The sequence below is a fragment of the Drosophila kikkawai genome, chromosome 3R, assembly GCF_030179895.1.
Source record: "Drosophila kikkawai strain 14028-0561.14 chromosome 3R, DkikHiC1v2, whole genome shotgun sequence".
Taxonomy (NCBI): Eukaryota; Metazoa; Arthropoda; class Insecta; order Diptera; family Drosophilidae; genus Drosophila; species Drosophila kikkawai.
The window spans coordinates 36,732,888-36,752,237 of NC_091731.1; the positions used below are offsets into that span (position 1 = coordinate 36,732,888).

Here is a 19,350-nt window from a genome sequence, read left to right on the forward strand (position 1 = left end):
CATTACGTTACGATATCAAAGTTGAAAAATAAAAATCGATATCGTACATCGATTTCGCGTATTCCAGTGTTGTATAAGGCTTTCCCGCTCTACCGCGTTTTGTTTTCCCGACGCCGGCTTGCGGAAAAAAGAATATCAAAATGGATGGTAAGTGGGGTTTGGGGCCGCCTTGCCCCGCAGGAGGAGCCATTAGGGCAGCCTAGTTGACCTGTTGCCGGATTCCACGCTTTCCAGGTGTGACCGAGGACATGTGGACGCCGTACAAGCATCTGTACAGCGTGTTCCGGCAGGCCATGTCGACCCAGAGCGGCGTCACCTCGGACTTGGAGCTGTGCCTCAAGAAGTACAAACAGAACTTTACCAACTTCCTGCGCAATCCGGTGAGCATAGATAGTGGTCCTGCAGCGACCATGACCTAGCCTAATCCGCATCCTTATACCCACTTGCAGCCGAAGAGCGAGAAGAGCCGGAATCATCTGCGAAATGTGCAGAACGATGGCGTCACAATGCCAGGACAGACGCGCAAGATGCACCTCTCGCAGGACCTCATCGACGAGGCCTTCATTTTGTCGGACATGTTCGATTTGGACGAGGTCTTTGCCATGGAACTGCTGTACACCGCCCAGCGTCAGCAAATGCATCATCCGGGTCTGCCGCGCGGCCTGGTGGCAGTCCTACTCTACTATGACGGCCGCAAGGCCATCAGCTGTGCGCTGCGCGACATGTTTCAGGCGGTGAGCGGCGTCTCCTGGAGCACGGAGCTGCCCAGGGAGGTGACCTGTTTGGTGACCAACTATGCCCAGAATCTGGTGGAGGATTCTAACATATTGGGGCGGCTGCTGGAGCTGCTCGAAGAGATGGATCTGGACAAGGAGGTGGGCTTTGAGCAGGGAACTGTGGAGCTTGCAGTGCATTCTTAATATAATTTCCTCTTTCAGTGCATCCTGCTAACCAAGAACCGCGCCTTTGGCTCCAAGAAGCACCAGAACCAGGTGCTGGGCCTCTACGAGGACATTCAGCGTGCCTTGGCCATGGCCTTATTCCACTGGTCCGCCCAGCGCGGTCTTCCCCGTCCCATTGCCATCCGGCTGCTGCAGCTGCTGGCCAATCGCAAGACCACAGATGCCGATGGCAACATTGATGACATCACCACAATCATGCTAATGGCGCTGCTGTACGCGTACGACACTTCGGTGCTGCTGGTCACCGATCACAATAATCCGCTAACCGGCCGCCTGCCTATACTGAGTGATCCGGAGTTTGCCAAGAGCTTTCTGGACGCTTTATATGCGCAGAACAGCTGGCAGATTCCCCGCCTGGATGCTGTGATCAAGTACAGCTTTGGTTTGACGCTGGCCAGCTTGAGGCATGCTCCCAGCCAGTTGCAGGCGGCTGCTCTGTCGGTGATCAACCGGGATGAGCAGCTCATCGATGAGGCCCTGGCAGCCAGCGTGTTTGCCTTCTTTTATCGCCTGTTGCTGGAGAAGGATCTGGTGTACACGTAAGTGGGAATCATGTATAGCTTTTAAGATATATTCTTGATACTTCTCCTTCTTTAGCACCGAATTCATCTACCGCCGCGTCCACCTGCACATCACCGATTTCATAGACTTTATGCATGCCAAGGTCTCGGAGCTGCGTGGTCGGGCGGATGAGTCTGCCAGGACGGTGATCAGCTTTCTAAATGAGGGCCTTGAACCGCCGCCCAATCTGGATGCCAACTACGAGGTCCTCATGCTGTGCGTGGCCAAGCTGTATGGGGATCCCCGCGTGACCATAAAGCTATGCAATGAGTACTGGGGCCCCAGCGATCCTACGGCCGCCTTGAAGAACAGCTCTCGTTCTGTGTCCCTGTTCAAGTTTATAAGCTTAGCCAGCGAGCTGCTTCCTCAGACTTTATTCAAGTCCTACCTCAAGATGATCACCGGGCTGACGCGCACCGAGTTCGCAGCCCGCTGCGCTTTCAATATGCTGAAGCATCCACAGGTGTCCACCGCCACATATGCCGTGAGCTGGGATCACTTCTTTACAACGCTAGGAAATTATTACAAGTGAGTTTACCTTACAAAAATCGTTGAAAAAGAGCGATCAACAGACATTTAATCATGGAAATTCTTAAAAATTTGTAGCCTAATGCGAAATGACTTCAACACAAACATCAACACCGCCGGCGACACCATTTATCGCAGCCGCTCCGTACCGCGCTCCATCACGCAACGCGAAACGGAGCACTTGGTGGCCGTGATGGGCATCATACAGGCTGTGGCTGAACACGATGAGATCTCCCGCATCATGATCTGTGAGCAGCCCAACTGGCAGGTGCCGCAGGTGCTCCTCGGCTTAGTGGCCTGCTCTACGCCGCTCATACTCAAGGCAGAAATCCTTACCGCCTTGGCTGCCTTGGCCAGGTCAAGGGAGACGGCTCGCGCCATTTGGTCCCACTTGGAGGACTCGCAAATCATTGCCACCATACCCACGGCGAGCAGCTATGGCCAGTGCAGCCTGGCCGAGGAGATTGAGCAGAACGAGAGCCGCCTGGAGTCGTACAAGCTGACGCGAGGCATCCTGCAGCTGCTCTTCACCCTCATGACCAACCACATGCCCAAGAGTCTGGGCGTGGGCTCGCGGAAGCCGGGCTACGATGCCTACTTCAACTTTGTGCTGGAGTCCGTGCTGCTCAAGTTCTACAATCGGGCATACAAGGATCCCGCCGAGAAGTGGCAAGTGGGTGCCCAGTGCCTGAAGCTATTCTACTTCCTGCTGGCCACCTACCGGCCGCGTCCCTCGGACTTTGAGGAGATGCGCGAGGAGCATCCGTACTCTGGCTATCACATTATGCTGCAGCTGCAGGTGAAGTCGGATGTGCTGCGTCTGCTCCTGATGATCGTGGAGGAGGCCCGCGAGCGCCTGGACGACTACAACCGGTTTAGGGGCAAGGAACTGCTGGAAGAGTGCTCCCTCTATGCCCTCCTGCTGCTCGAGGCGGCCCTGGCCAAGCAGAATGAGTTCTTCGAGGCCCATTCGGCGGCCAATTGTCCCATTCAGCTTTCGGGACTGAATCGAATGCTCTTGGATCTGAATCCGCGCAGCCGCAAGCCCGACCATGTCCTCAACATTGTCAAGTTTGTGACCTACAACAGCTGGCTGCCGCGCCACACCTTGGCCGCCGTCAAGATCCTGAAGGCGGTGACCCAGCTGCCCAATGTCTCCGCCCAAATCCTGAGCATGTATGCCCAGAATGGCACCGAGAAGCTGGAGATCCGGCAGGGTTTCATCGAGTGCCTGGAAATGGATGTGCGGGTGAGCCAGCCCAGCGATGATCTGCTGGATCAGCTGGCCCTCAACGATCATTTACCTTTCCTGGGCTTTGGCCTCCAGGAAGGCAGGGACAAGGAACGCAACGAGACAGACACACGAATGGAAATCTATGGGGGAGCGGAGGAGGAGCTTCACTTGGAGCGCAAGCCGGCACGCATCGAGCTGCAGCTGAAGGAGTCCATTGTGCAACTCTTCGAGATGAATCTCAGCCAGCAGCTGCCCAACTTTGTGTATTTCCTGCTCGGCGTGGATGTCCTGCGCGACTTTATGGCCAACGAGAAGCAGCATTTGGGCATCGAGATGTACGGCTCCTGTGTCAACTCGCTGGTTCTGCTCCTGGAGAAGTACCTGGAGGTAAGTTTGTCCCGCAAAAACTGGTCTCTTTCCAGGCTTAGCCTTCTTGTTGCTCTGCCCACAGCAACAGCGACACAGTGAGGATTACTGCGAGCATACGGCGAGCATTGTGGAGAGGATCTACCGCCTGTTCCGTGGCCTCTGCGCCAATCGCCGCACCTCAGAGACCATCCTGCGGTATTTCCGACTCACCTGCAACGATTTCCTGCTGCGCCACCTCAACTCGCTGCCCTTCCGCCAGCATCGCGAGGATCATGTCCTGCATGCCATGGGCCATCTGCTCACCTGTGTGGCAATTGAGGTGAAGCTGGCCGCCACCCATGGCCAGACGACGCGCTACAAGCTGCTCTGTGACATCCTGCTGATGGGTGCCGCGGGTTCGGATGTTCAGCGCTCGGGCCATGCCCTGCCCATGGATCTGCCGGCATCCAATTTCTTTGCCATGGATCTGTTGCCAGGTGGAGGTGGATCCATAGGGATGATGGGACCAGGAGCGGGCGCACCTCCTCTCTCAGTAACAGGAGCCAGTAGCCTAAAGCCTCCGCTGCTGCAGGAAACTGCGGTGGGATTGCATGCCAACCGGCTGCTCGACTGCCTCTGCCTGGAGATCGAATCCAATGACCTACCGCGCCTGGAGTTCTTCGACTCGCAGCAGATAAAGTCTCTGCTTCGGGACTGCGTGGCCACTGGCAGAGGTAAAGCTGGAACCAATTTGCCGGCTAACCTCATCAACATCCGTCAGCTGCACGACATCCTTTACGACGAACTGCGGCTGGTCCAGAGCACCATAGCCAGTGGGCAGCGCAAGGCCATCACAGCGGAGATTGCTGTGTTCTTGGAGCATGCCATCAGGTTGAACCAGATACGGACGCAGCGCAGTGCCACGCTGGCGTTCATGGAGGCCTGGAGCCAGCTAGTGCAGGTGTTCTTTAGCAGCATGCCCGATGCCGTCCTGCCGCTGGCTTTGCGCCGTCAGCATATCGTGGACATTGTGGAGAAGATCCTGATCAAGGTGCAGCCCATCCAGCCGATCATCGAGATCTCGATTCAGGGCAGCGAAACGGTGCTGCTGCTCCTGGCCAATCTCCGCTACTGCTGCTATCAGATCGAGAATCAGCGCTCCGATGATCAGTCGGATCCAAACGACACCCAGGCCCAGGCCAAAAAGAGTCTTGGGGTTGGTTCCCTGGGTGGGAGGGGGGAGAACGGTACCAACAGCAACAACCTAAGGTTCATTCTCAAACGTCTGGTGGAGTGGATCATGGTCAGCGAGGTCAAGTCGCAGAAGCTGCGCATCAATTTGTACGGAGCCCTGCTCAACTGTTTGCGGATTGTGAAGAGAATGCGCAGCGACGAGGAGCAGGAGTTCCAGGAAACGTAAGTTTAATGGCTCTGCAGGGGCTTTATTCCAACTTAATCCCAACTTAATTTTTGTAGAGTCGCCAGTCGCCTGGAGACCTCGCGGGTGAGCATCGGCCTTGAGTTGCGGCGCGATGACCATCAGCAACTGACGGAAATGGCGGCCGCCGTGATCAGTCAATTTGGCGAGAAGCTTATCGAGACCATCTGCCACGACGCGGTGACCGGACACGATGTCTGCCGGATGCTGGCCTTGTCCTGCCTCGACATGGTCTCCGAACTAAATGCTGTGAGCACCCTCTGCGAGTTCGTGTCGATGCGCGGCTACCTCAAGCACATGCTGGACAGCCTGGCCAAGTCTGATGAGGCGCTGTGCGGCATCCTGCAGCCAGTGCCGGACCACATGCGTCCGCTCTACGTCTACGAGTCGCACATGACCTTTTTCACGCGCATGGCCAACACGGACATGGGCGCCCGTCTGCTCCTCGGCGAGCGGGCCCTGGGGGTGTTGTCCAACATGCGAGTGTACGACCTCCAGCCGGACCTCAAGGCCAGTGAACTGAAGCGCGACGAGCCGCTGGCCTTCATACCGCCGTTGGACAAGCGTTTCCGTTCCATTCTGCTGCCAGCCTTGTCCCTCTGCGATGCCATTGTCAACTCGCTGGGATCCCACAACAACTCGGCCGCCCTCCAGGTGCTCAACTTCCTCTTTGCCCACATTGACATGGTGGAGGCCATGTTGCGCACGGCCACGCCCTTTATGGACTTGGGTCACCTGCAGCAGCTGGCCGCCATCACGAGTCTGTTTGCCCGCACAACCACCCACCAGGTGACGGCGCTGGAGGATACCCTGGATGTGGAGAACGACATGGAGTTGCGCAATCGTCTGGGACGTCTGCAGCAGCTGATGATCGTTGTGTTTGGTCGCTTCTCCGTCAACGAGGCTACCATAAGGCGGATGCTGCAGCAGGAGCAGGTGCACGCCGAACTGGCCGAGGCCGGAAAGACGCAGCACGTCAAGTTCTTTCTGGACATTGCCGCCAACCTGTCACTATACTGTCGCAATGCGGTCACCAGCCGCGTCAAGGATAGCATGACTTCCAAATATCTGCTGACCACCATCATCAACGACGTCACACCACTGTGAGTAATGACCCCCAGAGGGGGATCCTCTCTTATCAATATCCCTTTCATTGATATTCGGTTTTAAGGAGTGGCAAAAAGGACGGCAAGAAGCTGACCTCCATAATGCACACCATTCTCAACCAGCTGAAGGGCTCCATTGGCTACTACCTCTCGCAGAAGTCCATAGCCGACAATCTGCTGCAGCAGCGCGCCTCCCTGCCCAACATAAGTTTCGGTCCCAGCGGTGAGTTTAGTTGCTTAATCATATCTGATCTTCTCCTGATTTGTTGCTCATCCAACAGGCAAGCAAAGCTTCTTGGAGCTGAGCCAGCGGCACAACGAGAAACGCAGCGAACTGATGCAGGCCGTCTTCATTGCCGAACAGAACCTATATTTGCTGTGGATCCATCTGGACTTTTACCTGCGCAACGCCGTCGTCCATGCAAACGAGAACCGGAATGCCATCAACGAGAGCAACCTGCTGGACGGCGGCGGACACAATGTGTCCGTGCTGAATGCCTCACAGGACGAGATCGTGCAGCTGAAGCAGCTGCTCATCTCCACCTTCAACGAGACCTTCTGCACGCAGCTGATAACGGCCAGCGAGGATTACACCGTCAAGTGCAAGGGTTTCAATGCCTCGCTGCTGCGTCGTATCAAGGCGCTTGTCCAGTTTGCTCCGGTCACGGTCAATGGCAACGGCAATGGAAACGATTCCACTGGGTATCCATTTTAGGCTAAGTTTGCTTCGTTTTGGCAGTCTTTCTATGCGGATTTCCGCGAATACATGCCCCTCTAATTCCGCCGACGTATTTTTTGTATTTAATTGATTCAATAAAACCGTTGATTTTTCTATTCGAAAACGTATTTGGATTTTATTTGGAAAGTAATTTAAAAATAAAACTTTACAAATGACCTTAATTTAAAATTTTTTGAAGTAAAAATTGGAGAATACTTCTTATTTGTAATTATTATTTTTAAAATATAAAATAACAGTTCAGTTTTAACTTTTATATAAAAATTTTAAAATTATTATTCTTAATTTTTTTTTGTAAAATTTTTATAAAATAAAAAAAAAAAACAAAAAATTATAACTTACGTTATATTACAACTTACGTTACGTTAAATTTAATTATCGATGACTGGCAAACATCGATTAACGATAAAACAACGATGACGTCGATATCGATGCTTTCCCATCTCTATCGTACAAAAACAACGCACGCCGCTAAACGCGGCCAAAACTGTGTGTGTGAAATTTCCTGAGTTTTAACTAGTTTATTGATTGCAAAAGCTACAGTTTTTGTTTAATTACCTACATTGAGTGCCCGAGAGCACCTTAGAAACGCAACAAGATGATGTACGACAACGAGGAAGGTAAAATAAAAAGGCACCAAAAAGTGGCAACGTGAAGCAGAAAAGGAACATGGCGGCGCCGGGAGCGCTAGCGCTGCGCTTTGTTATTTGTGTTTTTTTGCCTATATTTAACGAAATTTACCTTCCCCAGAGTTGTACGAGGAGGAGAACGCAGAGGAGATCTCCCACGAGCTCTGGCAGGAGGCCTGCTGGATCGTTATCAATGCGTACTTCGACGAAAAGGGTTTGGTGCGCCAGCAGCTGGACAGCTTCGACGACTTCATCCAGATGTCGGTGCAGCGCATTGTGGAGGATTCGCCGGCCATTGAGCTGCAGGCCGAGGCGCAGCATACCTCCGGCGAGGTGGAGACGCCGCCGCGGTTCTCCCTGAAATTCGAACAGATCTACCTTTCCAAGCCGACGCACTGGGAGAAGGACGGCTCGCCCAGTCCCATGATGCCGAACGAGGCGCGTCTGCGTAATCTCACCTATTCCGCCCCGCTCTACGTGGACATAACCAAGACAAAGAATGTGGAGGGTTTGGATCCGGTGGAGACGCAGCACCAGAAGACTTTCATCGGCAAGATCCCCATCATGCTGCGCTCCACCTATTGCCTGCTGTCCCAGCTCACGGATCGTGATTTGACGGAGTTGAACGAGTGCCCGCTGGATCCCGGCGGCTACTTCATCATCAACGGCTCGGAAAAGGTGCTCATCGCCCAGGAGAAGATGGCCACCAACACGGTGTATGTGTTCAGCATGAAGGACGGCAAGTATGCCTTCAAGACGGAGATCCGTTCGTGTCTGGAGCACAGTTCGCGACCCACCTCCACGCTGTGGGTGAATATGATGGCCAGGGGATCACAAAACATCAAGAAGTCGGCCATTGGCCAAAGGATCATCGCCATTCTGCCGTATATCAAACAGGAGATCCCAATCATGATTGTGTTCCGAGCCTTGGGCTTCGTGGCCGATCGTGATATTCTGGAGCACATCATCTACGATTTCGATGATCCCGAGATGATGGAGATGGTGAAGCCTTCTCTAGACGAGGCCTTTGTCGTGCAGGAGCAGAATGTGGCTCTGAATTTCATAGGAGCGCGTGGTGCCCGGCCAGGAGTAACAAAAGACAAGCGTATCAAGTACGCCAAGGAAATTCTGCAGAAGGAAATGCTGCCCCATGTCGGCGTCTCGGATTTCTGCGAGACCAAGAAGGCGTACTTCCTCGGCTATATGGTGCATCGCCTGTTGCTGGCCTCTCTGGGCCGGAGGGAGCTCGATGACCGTGATCACTATGGTAACAAGCGACTGGATCTGGCCGGTCCGCTGCTGGCATTCCTCTTCCGCGGATTATTCAAGAATCTGATGAAGGAGGTGCGTATGTACACACAGAAGTTCATCGATCGCGGCAAGGACTTTAATCTGGAGCTGGCCATCAAGACCAACATCATAACGGACGGTCTGAGGTACTCCCTGGCCACGGGCAACTGGGGCGATCAGAAGAAGGCCCATCAGGCGAGAGCCGGTGTCTCCCAGGTGTTGAATCGCCTGACCTTTGCCTCCACTCTCTCCCATTTGCGGCGCGTCAACTCGCCCATCGGAAGGGACGGCAAGTTGGCCAAGCCCCGTCAGCTGCACAACACCCTCTGGGGCATGCTGTGTCCCGCCGAGACGCCCGAGGGCGCTGCTGTCGGTCTGGTAAAGAATCTGGCCCTCATGGCCTACATATCGGTGGGTTCGCAACCCTCGCCCATTCTCGAGTTCTTGGAGGAGTGGTCCATGGAGAATCTGGAGGAGATTGCCCCCTCGGCCATTGCTGATGCCACGAAAATCTTTGTGAACGGCTGCTGGGTGGGCATTCATCGTGATCCCGAGCAGCTGATGGCTACGCTGCGCAAGTTGCGTCGCCAGATGGACATCATTGTGTCGGAGGTGTCCATGATCCGTGATATTCGCGATCGCGAGATTCGCATCTACACAGATGCGGGTCGCATTTGCCGGCCCCTGCTCATCGTGGAGAATGGATCGCTGCTGCTGAAGAAGACCCATGTGGAGATGCTAAAGGAGCGCGACTACAACAACTACAGTTGGCAGGTGCTGGTGGCCTCCGGCGTGGTGGAGTATATCGACACCCTCGAGGAGGAGACGGTCATGATAGCCATGTCGCCGTATGATCTGAAGCAGGACAAGGACTACGCTTACTGTACCACCTACACGCACTGCGAGATTCATCCGGCCATGATCCTTGGGGTTTGCGCCTCTATTATACCCTTCCCCGATCACAACCAGAGTCCGCGTAACACCTATCAAAGCGCTATGGGTAAACAAGCTATGGGCGTGTACATCACCAACTTCCATGTGCGCATGGACACACTCGCCCACGTCCTATACTATCCCATGAAGCCCCTGGTCACCACCCGTTCCATGGAGTACTTGCGCTTCCGAGAGCTACCAGCTGGCATCAACTCGATCGTGGCCATTCTCTGCTACACGGGCTACAACCAGGAGGATTCTGTCATCCTGAACGCTTCGGCGGTGGAGCGAGGATTCTTCCGCTCGGTGTTCTATCGCTCGTACAAGGATTCGGAGAACAAGCGTGTGGGTGACCAGGAGGAGAACTTTGAGAAACCGCATCGCGGCACCTGCCAGGGCATGCGGAATGCCCATTACGATAAGCTGGACGATGATGGTATTATTGCCCCGGGAATTCGTGTCTCTGGCGATGATGTGGTCATCGGCAAGACTATAACTTTGCCCGAAAATGACGATGAGCTGGACAGCAACACGAAGCGTTTTGCCAAGCGAGACGCTTCCACGTTCCTGCGAAACTCTGAGACTGGCATTGTGGACCAGGTGATGTTGACCCTGAACAGCGAGGGCTACAAGTTCTGCAAGATTCGCGTGAGATCGGTGCGCATCCCGCAAATTGGTGACAAATTCGCCTCGCGTCACGGGCAGAAGGGAACTTGCGGTATTCAGTACCGGCAGGAGGATATGGCCTTCACCTGCGAGGGCCTGGCGCCGGATATTATCATCAATCCCCATGCCATCCCCTCGCGTATGACAATCGGTCACTTGATCGAGTGCCTCCAGGGCAAACTGGGCTCCAACAAGGGCGAGATTGGCGATGCCACGCCCTTCAACGATGCCGTCAACGTGCAAAAGATCTCCACGTTCCTGCAGGAGTATGGCTACCATCTGCGTGGCAACGAGGTCATGTACAATGGACACACGGGCCGGAAGATCAATGCTCAGGTGGGTTTCAAGCGGAGGAAGAGGGAGATAAGTATTTTAATCTTCCATTTTTTGCCTTCTTTTTAGGTGTTTTTGGGACCCACCTACTATCAGCGTCTAAAGCACATGGTGGACGACAAGATCCACTCTCGGGCCCGCGGTCCCGTCCAAATCCTCGTGCGCCAGCCCATGGAGGGTCGTGCTCGTGACGGTGGCCTGCGTTTCGGTGAGATGGAGCGTGATTGCCAGATCTCCCACGGTGCCGCCCAGTTCCTCAGGGAGCGTCTGTTCGAGGTCTCCGATCCGTATCGCGTCCACATCTGCAATTTCTGTGGCCTGATTGCCATTGCCAATCTGCGCAACAACACGTTCGAGTGCAAGGGCTGCAAGAACAAGACGCAGATCTCGCAGGTGCGACTCCCCTACGCGGCCAAGCTGCTCTTCCAGGAGCTCATGTCCATGAACATTGCGCCGCGCCTAATGGTCAATTAATCATGGCATGTTTGGACCATTCAATCGTTTTAAGCCGAAAGTTAGCAGTTAATTAATAAATTACCATAATATTGTGACAACTCAATTGGGCCCTTTGTCTGCCGTTTTCTATTATTTGGGGGAGCCTAACTGGAGCGAATGCCCTCCGTGCATTTTAAAGACGTGAACGTGCCGTGAGCACTTCGGGGCGAAAGTCGGCACGGGTTCAAGAGCTCCCTCCGGACGCGGGAGTGGAATGTGATTTATTCGCTTATTTGGAAATAGCTTATTTTGTTCACAGCCCGCATGCTTCTTTTTTTGGCGCGGGTACATGGATTGGGTGACTGGGTTGGCTGCTGGGGTTGGTTGGCCAGTGGAATGTCGGTTGAATGAATATTATGTTAAACTATGGGAGCTTTTGATAAAGATACATCTTTCGAAAGAAACTTGTGTATTTTGAGGTGAAAATCCTGTTTATAAAAATTGTAAATGAATTTAAAAGGAGTCTAAAAGTATTTTCAACAAGAAAGGAAGCTATCTTTGGCAAGTCAAATTTTGTATACCCTCGGAGGTTACCATGGGATCAGAGGCCGAATCTGGAATCTATCATAACTAAGCCAAAAATGCATTAATTTCAACTCGGAAAGCTTTTTTATGCTAGTTTTTAAAAGGTAATAAAATCTGCATACTTAGCTTTAAATTTTAAGAAATCAAAATTTTTGTCAATTTTGGACAATTTTAATGATGTAACCCCTTATCAAAATCTCAAAAATTAAAAAAAAACAAATTCTTTCGGATATAGCTAGAAAAATTCGCCTCTTGATGCTGATCAAGAATATATATGATTTATAGGGTCGGAAATGACTCCTTCATTCAAAAAAATCATAATACCCTTTAAGAAGACCGGAAATATTTGAATTCTTTAAATTGATATTTATCTACATTTTTTATGATAATTTTTTTGACAAATCAAAGCTTAAAAACATCATAACTAAGCCAAAAAAAGCATAAAATTCAATTTGGAAATTTAATTCTCCAATTCTCCTTCATAAAACCCTGCAAGGATATAAGAAATTTAAAAATCTAAAAAGAGATAATTGCATAATTAAGAAACCATTTATAAAAATATTTTCAATCTCTTCTCCTCCTTAAGTGTATTCCAAATTCGACTTCCAAATGAAAGTCTTTCCATTTTCATTTATGTTTTTTGTTTGGCTTTTGTTGCTTTCTTTGATTTTGACGTAATGCCTCGGCCCCGCGGTGACGCCCAGTGACAAAAGGGATTAGTTCTTTGTTGTCGGAAGTGTGGGGCTTGGAAGGTGGTGGAGCTGGCGATGGCGATGTCGATGGAGCCACAGCAGAGCCGCCGCCAATCGACGGAACTGACAGTTATTAATTGCCACTTGACGTGGCGGGAAAAGCAGTTGCTGGCGGTGTTGATACCAATGTTCTGGCTGATGCCTGATGGCCAAGCCGATGCTGACACCCATCAGTCAGCCCGGCAGGCAGCCACAACTTGAACCTGAACACGACCTGGAGCCCCAGACACTCTGAGCCTGTGCTTATGAGTAATTGAAATTGCGTGTAAATCCGCGAACGCAAAGTGGCGCCGATAAGATATAAAAAACCGGCGGCTCTCTCCTGAGGTGAGTATTTATTTATAGCGTCTTAAAAATAACTTATATTACTCCTGCTCCTTCGGCATCCGGATGATCACTTCTCCCCGTTGCTAAACACACTGATGGCGTAGAATTCGGGCACCCGGTAGACCTTCAGGCGCTCGTGGCTAAACCTCCCGTTGGTCAGGGCCTTCACATAGAAGATATCCTTGAGACCCTGCTCCTTCCGGCGCGAGGTCTTGGTCTCCTCGAGGACGAGGCGCTGCTGCTTGGGCCGATAGGCACTGGATTTGTCCTGCAGCAGCTTCACAAAGATAATGTCCTGGTCGTTGTTCCGCCCTTCCAGATTCCTGGCCTGATAGAGATTCTCCCGGGGCTGGGGGTAAATTAGCACGGGCTGTATGGGCAGCACTTGGCTGGGCGATGTAGGATAGGCCTCCTCCAGTACAGAGTCCGGTGCTGGGTAGTCTCGGAGGTGTATAGCAGGTGCTGCCCAGGCTATGCTGGGGAGGTACGTCATAAGCAGGAGCAGGAGCGGACTGAGTATGTGATTTATCTGGTCAAGGAGATATGATAAAAATTTAATTTATATCGAAAATAACACAGAATATCCTTGTTCATTAAAAAATAACATAACTTTTAAGCTTGTTTATTTAATATATTTAGATTATATTTGTATCTTAGGATATTTTCAAGATAAAAACTTATTTAGCAGCATGAGAGCCATATTGTTGTATTGAGTTTTGATGTAAGAATTACTTTATTATATTAAAACAATCTTTAAATTATCACAAAAAGAAATAACTAGCAAGAAGATACCTTGCCAGCATCACAAATTACAAAAATAAATCATTTTTTAATCTTTAAATATTAAAATAAACATAAAATACTTATGCCGGAGATTCATCTCCCTATCTCTTGCACCTTAGTTTTCTTTGGTTTGATTTATAAATTTTAGGAGGCCAATAAAAGCCAAGATAAATGAGAGAATTATGACACTTCAATTAGTATTAAAACACACAACTTCTTTTTTTTTTTATCTTGTTTCAAAATGATTTATAACTTTGTTTTGGGTTCTCCGTTTTATCGCACCGATTTGCATATCTAATTGATCTACAAAACTCAGCAAATTAATTGCGAGTTGTGACCAAAGTGAATTAGTTACAGTCAAAACACGATTTCGGATTTTTCTATATATATTTCAGTTAATGACTTGCTCTTGTCTTTGAATTACCGTTTTCATTGCGTTTGCTAATTCCCAGGCTCAAGTTCGAACTGATATATATAAGTTTATTTTGTGAACCTAATCGGTTTAAGTTTTTCGCCCTTTTTCGGCAGCAATAGAAACGTAATATCACAGGCGATGGATGGGGCGATCTCAGGCGGCGATCGAGCGCGACGCGCGAATGTCAGAAGCAGACTGGCGTGCGACAAGGCCAAGTTAACTCCATTTACCGCAGAAGCTCAGGTCTTACCAGACTGAAGCTCAATAAAAAACCAACTAAGAGATAAAAAAAAAGAAGGCCCGAGCTGGAAGAAGAAAAAGCAGCAGCAACAGCAGCAGCGGAGGCTACGCAGCTACGGAGCTGTCAACAAATTGCAAACGGTAGGCAAACATGGACACATAATTGTGGTTAAAATTAACCCATTAATATAATAGCAACAACATTTTTTTTCAAGTCTTCAAGGGATAATTTTTAAACCATATTTTATGTCTTAAAAGATAAGTAACATTATTTATTTTGGGTGTATTTTTATTTGTAACTTAAGCTTTTATTTTATCTTAAACTTATTCATAAATTGTTCTTTAATTGATCATACAAATAAAGACGAAAGAAAAGTTGGAAATATAGGATTAAAAAATATTCTTAACCCTACGAAGTTTTTATAATAAATAAGTTAAGGAAATAAAATTCTTCGAAATTTTTTATTGTCGAGTTATCGCCCTTCAAACGCTAATGGGTTAACGAATCATGGGCGGAGATCATTCATTATTTGTGCTATTAATTGATCACTAGGTCGGAGTGTCGATAGGGTCAATGTTATCAGCCAAGCGCCGAACAGGCTTTCGGCTCAATCACCTGTGTTTATATTTATGATGAGCTCAAAGTTAATTTCCAGCAGCTGCTTACAGGCGAAGAAGTTTATGCGCCGACCGTGTGATGTCAAATTTATTATTATAGCCTCAAGTAAATGGAAAAAATCACATAAAACCGACTGAAATAAATTTTAGACAAGTAGAAATGCTTAATTAGCAAATATTTGCGCTGCCGCCTTGAGTTTTGGCAAAGAGTTTTGCACACTTTGCCGGATTGCTGTCTTTTGTTTGCAGTTGTTGAGGTTAACAAATAATAATAGAAATTTCTGGCTAAATACTCGTCTGTTAAGGGGTTCTGCTGATTGCTGACAAATCAATCATACGCACCGTGGCCAAGCGAAGAAGATGAAAATCAATTACAGCGTGGAGTGCCTCTAGCCAAGTTAAATAAATAAATAAGCAGCGGTAACAAGGCCAAAAAGCGAAATTTAATCGCTTTAAATGTGAAATTATGGCCCAAAACGGTAAACAAACAAACACAAAACCAAGTGAAGCACGAATAATTACAAGTTTGTGAATTGTTTGGGCCAAGCATCACAACCAACACAGCCATGGCATAATCAAAACAGTTGTCGCCGCGATTTCGCTGGAAACTCGATTGATTCGTCGTGACTGATTAATTGCATCTCGAGCAACCCCTTGTTTTTTCCCCTCCGCTCTTTGCATACTCGATACTCGGCTTTCGTTTCGGCCTTGTTTTCGCTTTCGGCCCGATTCTTTTGGCCCAAAAGAAGCGTCCGGCCGTTAATGAGCACATTCGCATGCCCATCGTGTGAAAGGTGAATACTTATGCTGGGGGAGTCCATCTATCCGCTGCTACTGTTTGTGCAAACAAACCTCTCTACAAAAAAAAGGGAAAGCTTTTTCGATTCAAGAGAGGTGTCGGCATCGATGTTTTGTGGCGCCAGCATTAGCCACAAATTGTGGTTTATGCGTCTGGCCGAAAGCCATAACGATTGGGTGGGAGTAACACACAGGTATCGTGTATCGAACATCGGCTTTCGGTTAGGGCCAAAGGTTAATCCCCAACTACAAACAATGAGAACAAATTTGATGGGCAAGAAAATGATAGAGCAAAGTGCAAATATTTTAAATGAATTTGTATTTTAAATTGCAAATAGTGATTGAAACAATAAATATATTTAATACGATGTTGTTCTATGATTATTTATTGTTAGCACTGTACTATTTATTTGTTTATGATTTAACTTTAATTTGGTTGTTTTTTTATATTTTATATAATCCATAAAAAAGACTGTCAAAAGGAGGAAGTCCGCAAGCTTATGGAATTATTCAATGTTTTTTGCAGCTCCCTTTGCTCTTTGATATTTTCTTTTTTACTTTTGCCAATTTATTATGCAAGTTATTGTTGTTAGCAGTGGCATTTTGTGTATAGTTATTATATCACCAATGTTTTGTTGAAAACAAAATGCTAAAAATAAGAGTCACAAAACAAATTGGAGTGCGGAGGAAACATTTTAATATTAATAGGAAATATATTTATATATTGATTAATATTCGCCATTTATTTACATATATTTTGGCTTACAGAAACTTTATTCATAATTATTTGATGAGTTTATTGTGTGGTTAATTATTAAACTCTCATAATCATTGCAAATTAAATTATTATGGACACTAAAGCTATGAAAATTTAAGCTTCAAATTTAACCAGGCGGTTTTAAAGCCTTCGGTTTATTTTTTAATAAACTCTTTTACGAGTTTAAATGGTGTGGTTAATCTGTATTATGGTACCCAATAAACCCCAATAAATTATGTGCAGCATATTGAACGCTTCAGTTTTATTCATTGTTACTTATTTAAAACCAGTCGAGCATTTAATATATTCACCGAGAAATAAATAAATAATCCACTATGTGCTTTTTCTTTGTGAATAATTTTGATTCCCGTTAAAGAGTGAACACAATCGTAATCCCGAATGGCCGGATTTAAGCGGATATTTCCCATTCAACACCTTCTGTTCGCTTTTTCGCACAATTTCCCGGACCATTCGCCGGGCCTCATTAGCATTGTTAATTGATAACATTTGTGGGCGAGAGGGAGTATACATTCATATATACCGCACAATTTATAACAAAATAATCATAATTTTGTCTCGAGGAAACAAGGATGTCTGGCGACGGCGTGCTAGTATTAATATTATTATTCATGTAAACGAGCCTCTCTTTGTGGCTTTCTGTGTGCAAATACGAAAAGGCCCAAAAGGTGCTTAACTATGAAATACGATGACAAGACAAACGGCGTTTGCTGCGCGTTTTTAATTACCATAATTACATAACTGCACACACACACACACTCCAGCACTCTCTGGCACGCACTTACTCACGCACACACGCGCCCGGAGAATGCTGTTGCCCGCGCCTCCAAGTATGCAGCACATTCACCCAGGAAATAAGGGAGCGAAAGCAGGATTAGTGCTGGCAAGGATATTCGCAAAAGGGAGCTCCTAGTGACAGCTAATGAATTTTGAGGGAAAGTTAATATTAGGTTGTTAGTATGTTTAGAAAATTATTAAAAAATAATATAAATGTTTTTTAAGGCGTGCTACAACGTTTTTTAGCCTCTTTATAGCTTCTTAATCTTAATAGTTTATCATTTCCCATTCTTATTCAGTTACTCACTTAAATTTAACTTAAAAAATAAAACCAAAATTCTATAAATTTTTTACCCAAAACTTTACTTTTCATATTTCATGAGTTTAAAGTTCACAAAATAATATTTTTCGCCTGAAAAAACAGCTGAACAGACAACTCTATACGGGCTGTGAAGTGGGCTAGGGTCCTGGGCCCTTTTATTGTTGTTATCGCATAAACTTAAATAGTTTTTGCCAGCCACTTTGCGGCTTTTAAGTTATTTTGCGTGCACCACTTGAGCGGAGCACTTTTATTCCTCCCTCGGTTCTGTCCTCGTGCCAGAGGTCCTCCCCGTGGGTCGTATTCTGTGCTGGTCCCGGGGCCAAGGACCTTTGGCGGGGGGATGGGCTAAAAATTACAGAGACAGTTGGAAACAGGCGAAACTCGAAGGGAGTTGGGGGCTTAGTGGCAGTGTTTGAATGTTTAACTGGCTCCGTTAATTAAATTGCCAGTCTCTTTCTTCTCTCCCCTTGCCTTTGGATACTTTTTCACCTGTTTCCTCGGCCGCAAATTAAGTCAAAGTTTCCCATTCCCCGCACTCCTGACTCCTGTCTGCTGCATATAGTAATTTTGCAACACAAGCCTTCTTTTGGGGGCTTCCCCTTTGCCGGTCGCGTGGCCGTGCAAAAAAAAAAGAGAAAAAGAACCTGGCTAAATGGTTTGCCATTAATTTTTCGTGGCATGTCGGTTATTAACCTGCCTGGCACCGCTTTTCCTTTTCCTTTGCCTTTATTTCGGCTTGGGCGTGGAAGCCTCGGGGGCGACGCGTGGCTGACACAGTTCGGGAATCAAAGCAGAAAATCACAACTGCTTTTGGGGGTTTGACTGAAAATTAATTGAAAAATTACTAGGCCCAAGGCGGAACTCGGGAAATTAAAGGGGGAACCTGTGGTGAGACTAGAAAGATCCGGAAAAACTATGGAGGAATATTGAATTTTATTAAAAATACAAAGATATATTTTCTTTAATTTTTTGTTTATTTTTAAAACTCTTTGCAAAGAAATAGTATAGCTTATGAATTTATTCAATGTTTTTATGCTTCCATGTTTTTAGTATATTTCCATATGATCTATCGGTTATGGTTTGCTTATTTATTGAAGAAAATTTTGTTTGGGAATGATTTATTGTACCTAATTAACTTGTAAATAACTGGTTAAAGTCTTTTTATATTTCCCAAATGTTTACAAACCCCAACTAAGTATTTACTTAGCACAAACATGTAAACTATGCTTGCAAACTATTACTTTTTCTATAATAAAGCAATGTCCAAGTACTAAAAAAGATGGTAGCATCGTTGGGATAATTCTTCTTCTCCCTCATTTAGGTTTGTAATTTGTTCCATTTAAGTTTATTGTCGTTGTTGACTCAGGTCCGGGGAGTACACGTGACTGGTCCGGGATTGGCTTAGCTTTTTGGGGAACTCAATTGAATTTCGGTCACATCTTGGCATTGTCCGGCAATCGAAATGCATTTTGGCTTTCATAAATAAATAGGTTTGTTAAATTGTCCATGCTCCAGAGGCTTTACAAGGCTATGGAGCTGGGTTGGGGTACGGCTGCCAGTCCGGCTTTGTGTGCACGACTGCTCTGGAGATCCTGGGCCGGTTTGTCACTGGATTTGAATACGCTTTCGATGCTCATCACGTCAGAAATTGCCTAAAGTCGGCAGGAGTTGGGGCCAGGAGTCTGACAGTACTAAAGTCCTGAAGTCCTGAAGTCCCAAAGTCCTTTCCAGACCTTGGATCAAAGACGCTTTTAAGCAG

General features: G+C 47.7%; 3 protein-coding genes across 3 annotated transcripts; 2 read left to right on the forward strand and 1 right to left on the reverse strand.

Moving 5' to 3' along the window:
- The first annotated feature begins 16 nt into the window (after nt 1-16).
- Nucleotides 17-7,019, forward strand: Nup205 (nuclear pore complex protein Nup205). Its single transcript, XM_017164660.2, has 10 exons — nt 17-147; nt 235-380; nt 450-875; nt 939-1,501; nt 1,560-2,051; nt 2,130-3,672; nt 3,737-5,049; nt 5,110-6,174; nt 6,243-6,400; nt 6,459-7,019. Exons 1-10 carry the CDS (start codon nt 141-143, stop codon nt 6,890-6,892), a joined length of 6,147 nt encoding a protein of 2,048 aa, XP_017020149.1. The 5' UTR covers nt 17-140; the 3' UTR covers nt 6,893-7,019.
- A 350-nt stretch (nt 7,020-7,369) lies between these two features.
- Polr2B (RNA polymerase II subunit RpII140) lies at nt 7,370-11,323 on the forward strand. Its single transcript, XM_017164783.2, has 3 exons — nt 7,370-7,533; nt 7,664-10,767; nt 10,834-11,323. Exons 1-3 carry the CDS (start codon nt 7,512-7,514, stop codon nt 11,236-11,238), a joined length of 3,531 nt encoding a protein of 1,176 aa, XP_017020272.2. The 5' UTR covers nt 7,370-7,511; the 3' UTR covers nt 11,239-11,323.
- A 1,536-nt stretch (nt 11,324-12,859) lies between these two features.
- On the reverse strand, nt 12,860-14,237 carry LOC108073040 (uncharacterized). The gene is made up of 2 exons (XM_017164540.2): nt 14,071-14,237; nt 12,860-13,392 (listed from the first exon to the last, which is right to left on the reverse strand). Exons 1-2 carry the CDS (start codon nt 14,077-14,079, stop codon nt 12,931-12,933), a joined length of 471 nt encoding a protein of 156 aa, XP_017020029.1. The 5' UTR covers nt 14,080-14,237; the 3' UTR covers nt 12,860-12,930.
- Nucleotides 14,238-19,350: the final 5,113 nt, after the last annotated feature.